The sequence below is a fragment of the Echinops telfairi genome, unplaced genomic scaffold (genome assembly GCF_000313985.2).
Source record: "Echinops telfairi isolate 266 unplaced genomic scaffold, ASM31398v2 ScPeMD7_23;HRSCAF=83, whole genome shotgun sequence".
Classification (NCBI taxonomy): Eukaryota; Metazoa; Chordata; class Mammalia; order Afrosoricida; family Tenrecidae; genus Echinops; species Echinops telfairi.
The window spans coordinates 38,071,681-38,076,446 of NW_022103920.1; the positions used below are offsets into that span (position 1 = coordinate 38,071,681).

Genomic DNA, 4,766 nt, shown 5'->3' on the forward strand with positions numbered 1-4,766 from the left:
CCTACAGGTGTATAGGCCTCGGTGGTGATACAGGCAGATGCTGAATGTCAGAGGCACCTGGAGTTCCTTGTGTGGCCCCTGAAGCTAATGCAAAGATAAATTATTACAAGAGTGTATTGTTATTTTGGTTATGTTTTATGAGCCCTTTGAAAGACACTAAAACCACCATGTACACAGAATCACATGACGTGAGGTAACCAAGTGGCAAAAGAAGATAAAATATGACCTAAAAAGAAGATAAAATATGACCAGAGGAGTATGGTAAATTCCGGCTCCTAATTCAATGGGTGACCAGATTTACTCCTTTTAAATGCACAAAACGATTACTGAAAAAAGTTACAACTTAACCAATATTTTACCTTTTCATTTGGTCTCCTTCCAGGTACCCGTGGAAACGCAGTTCTAAGCAAGAGAGTTCCGAGTGCTCTTCATCTGACCGCCATAGAAAGCACTTTGTCTCCAGAGAAGTTATTGATACGTTCATACGTTGTATGAAGAATATTTTTATTTCACAGAATTATGTTTCAAACTTTGGAACGAGATTGTTCTAGCGGGGTGTATTTTTTTCACATATCTAGTATAAACTTATGTAAATACTCTTCATTTTAATCTTGTAGACTTACCAAAGAGAGGGGGAGTTTTGTGTAGGTGTATTTTTGTAGAATTCCAGCCGACTCACTCCCTTCATGCCCACTGTGCCCTGGCCTCACACCGCTGCTTCCCATCTTGTCACGGGCACACTTCTTACGAAGACCTCTTCATTAAAAAAAAAAAAAAAAGTCGTACAGCATGCATGTCCTGTTTCATGGTGTCTCTTGTTAGCCGTCTGGAAACGGCTCGTTTGTGGATTCTCTCTGAAAGCATGCTTCGAGAGCATCTCCCAGCCAACCCTCTGCAATGAGACGTCTGGGCCCACATTCGAAATGTTCCTCACTCCAGCTTTCTGAAGTGGCCAGTCTTTAGACACGATCCAAGTGCTCTATTTATAACGAGCTTTAGATTCACATACTTAATTTCTCCCCTCTTCAGATGAACCTTGGGTAAGCCAATGAAGCTATCGGAATCCTGGTGTTGTAGTGGGTTATGCACTGACCTGCTAACACAAAGTCAGCAGTTCGAAACTACCAGCTGCTCCATGGGAGAAAGATGAGGCTTTTTACTCCTGTGAAGAATTAGTTTCAGAAACCCACAAGGGCAGTGCTGCCCTCTCTGATGGGGCTACTCTGAGTCAGAATCAACCCAATGGCAGCTGTTTTTTCCCTTTTTTAAATCACTTTATTGGGGGCTCATACAGCTCTTATCACAATCTATACATCCATCCATGTGTCAAGCACATTTGTACATTTGTTGCCATCATCGTTCTCAACACATTTTCTTCCTACTTGAGCCCTTGGTATCAACTCTGTTTCCCCTCCCATCTTAATGAAGAACTAGAGCAGTGTTTCCCCCAGTGGGCGACGCTGCCACCTGCGGGATTGCAGCAAACACAGCAGCCACACTGTATGTTCTGAAGCTGTGCTGAATGGATGGACACAGTGGCTGCAGCCATGCGCTCAGGCACAGGAACAATTGTGAGGATGGCCCAGGACTGTGAAGGGCTCCTTCTATGGTGCACAGGTTCGCTATGGGTCGATGCCCACTAGATGGCACCTAACAATACACTTTGAGCTGGATTATCGGCTACCATATAAAAGTTTCTAATTGTCAGAGGAATGCCAAGTAGGTGTTATTTCTTTTCTTTCAGGCCAATTAAGCTTAGGAACCTCAAAAGTTTGAGAATCAGCACTTTTTATAACAGGGCTTCTTAAAACTTTTTGAATGGTGGCCACCTTATAGTTTCGTGCATCCTATAGACTTTGGGAGGATGTGGAAATAACACACACATCTACACAGAATGTCCTAACTGTGTCCAGCTCTTCCTCTATAAAGGGCACGGTGTGGAAATGGAACACAAGAGTCTATTTAATGGATCCATTTGGCTTTAGCACAGTAAGTCTTATGTAAGACTATCACCGATGCCTGCATTTTCCCAAAAGTACCCGTCCATTTTTCCTACCAAGCGAAACAACATGAAACAGGAATAAGCACTCCACTTCCTCTGACCACATCGACATCCAGCCAGCCAGTTCAGAGGCTGACTGATCCTCACCCTTCCACAGTTTCCCTCCGAGGCCTGCAGGCTAACAGACACGTGGGCCTGCTCTCACCCTGCAGCAAATACTGGAAAATGACTAGGACAAAAACTGGGTCTCTGATTTAGGAAGCAGGTAAGAGACCATCTTGGAAGATAAAAATAAAGCTACAGCATCGAGTAAGGCTCACAGGGAAATGATACACTACGATGTAATTGGGAGACAGGTTGGGAAGAGGATGTATGAAAGCTTAGCACATGAGTAACTTTATCCTTAAAAAATCGTGTCCTAATAATTCCTTAAGAATGTGACACATACCCTTGCTTAAATACCATAACTTAGCAATTAAAAATGTAAATAAAATGTTTTACACTCAAGCTTGACCCTACACTGTGTGAACAGGAATACCTGGATCGGTTCATAAAGTTTGTTATCTCCACATGGCCTCAACATATCTCCCCTTCCTCTGCTCTGCCAGCACCTCCCCCACCTCAGCTGATGCCAAGTCCACCTTCCTGCACTCTGTACCCCTCACCTCTAAACTGGCAGGAAATCTCACTGGCTAGACTTTAACATACGAGGGGCTTTCAATATTTGTGAACAAGCAGTTATCAAAAGGCAAGGGGATTTTCCCATGATCCTTTTTTAAGCCCTTCATCTGTCTAGAACGCACGTCTTTCTCAAAACAGCTATATGAGGCACCAGGATTATTCCCATTTTGTCAGAAAAGCAAGACAAAGCAAAGCTTGAGAGAGACAAATACAGTTTCCACTGTCAGTTACGGTTACAAGGGGGAGAGCCCAAATTCCATCCAGACCAGTGCTGTCAGCCTTCCTCGTGCCGCCGCCCCTTCATAGTTCCTCATGTGGTGGTGACCCCCAACCATAACATTGTTTTCATTGCTACTTCATCACTGTCATTTTGCTACTGTTACGGATTAGGCAACCCTTGTGAAAAGGCCGTCCCACCCCCAAAGGGGTTGGGCCCACGGGTTGAGAACTGCTGATCTAGACAGTCTAACTCCAGAGCTCAAGCTCTTAAATATTAACGTTACTTCCCAAAAGAAACGAGTCTGTCTAAATACCGGTAACGTCCCTGGACCTAACTAAACTACACCCGGGAACACGACAGCTGCTGCTACAGGTATGTCCCAACGTCACCCAGGAACGGGGTAGCAGGATACAGTATACCAGCAGAGCAATTAGCAAATAGATCAGTGCTCCGACACAAAACTGAACACTTCTCTTTCGTTCAGATTATGTGGTTTTAGCTCAGTGTTGCTAATTATCTTTTCTAATGTAATCATTTCCCCCCTGGTCAGTGTACTTGACAAAGATATTTAAGAATTTAAACTAGAAAGTAAGCTCCTTGGTTTTTATGTCCCCACCTCTAACACAGATGTTTCACTTTATATACTGCCACCACTTGACCCGTTGAATGACCCATCTAGCAGGTCTTGTGTAGATCAGAAACATCCCCCTTCTCTCTTGGCCTTCAGGTTCCTCTGACCTGTCAGCGCCAGGGCGTTCTGCTTCTTGCTCAGACCCACAGGACAGTTTCCCACGCCCACTGGAATGAGGTCAAAATCCTTCTAACAGTCTACACGGCCTTTCGTGGCCTCCACGCTCCGCTCCTTACCCGGAAGGCTTACTATTCTTGTCTCACTCCTTCCTCAGAAGTCCTGTTCTTCAAACATGCCAAGTATAATCCAGTTCAAAGTCCTTGTACCAGCTGGGCCGTCAACTCAGAAAGGTGACTTGTTGACGACAGGGCTCTTTCATCCACTTCAAAACTTTGTTCAATCGACACCGGTCCAATGTAGCCTTCTCCCCTGGACACTATATAAAATGGCACACCTAGCAATTGTATCGTATTTGTAACATTTCACATGTGTTTAATGTTCATTGATGGTCTCTTGAGAATGGTGCATGATTAAGTGCTTAGAACATCTGTCACATAAGTCGTTGACTTTTTCTCAGGATAGCGATGTGTGTTTGTGTGTGATGGCACTGTAGTTTGAAATGTAGGTGTTTTCCGTTGGTGTGTGGACCACAAAATAAACAGATTACAGTAACAAGCCAGCAAAGAAAAATAAATATGCTACCAATCAGAACAGACTCTTCGAGTATGATTGTGACTATTCTAACATCAATCCATAAGCTTGCTGGCTAATCTACCTGAGAAGATCTGGCTCTGTCCTTGGTACCTGAGGGTGTCCATGTGCTCACAGGACAGGCTAGCTCAAAAGGGTGAAAGAGGCTACCCCAGTTCTTCAGGACAAAGTTTTATGCCGCTCAGCAAATAGTCACTTACTTTAAGCTTTAAGATTATGTTCAAATACTTTTTCCATTTCTCTTTCCGAGTACCTAATTAGAACTTACACAACAGTTTTAAACAAAAAGTTTTAAATGGCAATATGGATGTATAGTACTGTTTCTTATGGTCTTGACGCTGATCCATCCGTCATCACATTACACTCTGAACAAATATGCCAAAAAGAAACACTCAACTTGAGGGTTGTAATATGCAAGCCAGGGATCTAATTTTCCTGTAGAAAGTTGAAGCAACATAAATATGGAAAATTCTGTGTTCTGCCAAGTGTCACCATGAGGTAAAAATTCATTTAGGCAAAAA

General features: G+C 43.4%; 1 protein-coding gene across 1 annotated transcript in view; it reads left to right on the forward strand.

The window, feature by feature from the left end:
• SLC26A3 (solute carrier family 26 member 3) overlaps nt 1–728 on the forward strand; it is a 32,968-nt gene extending 32,240 nt beyond the window's left edge. Inside the window, exon 20 of the mRNA XM_004702590.2 lies at nt 383–728. Coding sequence (XP_004702647.1) covers nt 383–406 — 24 coding nt within the window. The 3' untranslated portion in view covers nt 407–728. The remainder of the gene's footprint in view (nt 1–382) is intronic.
• The last annotated feature ends 4,038 nt before the right edge of the window (nt 729–4,766 follow it).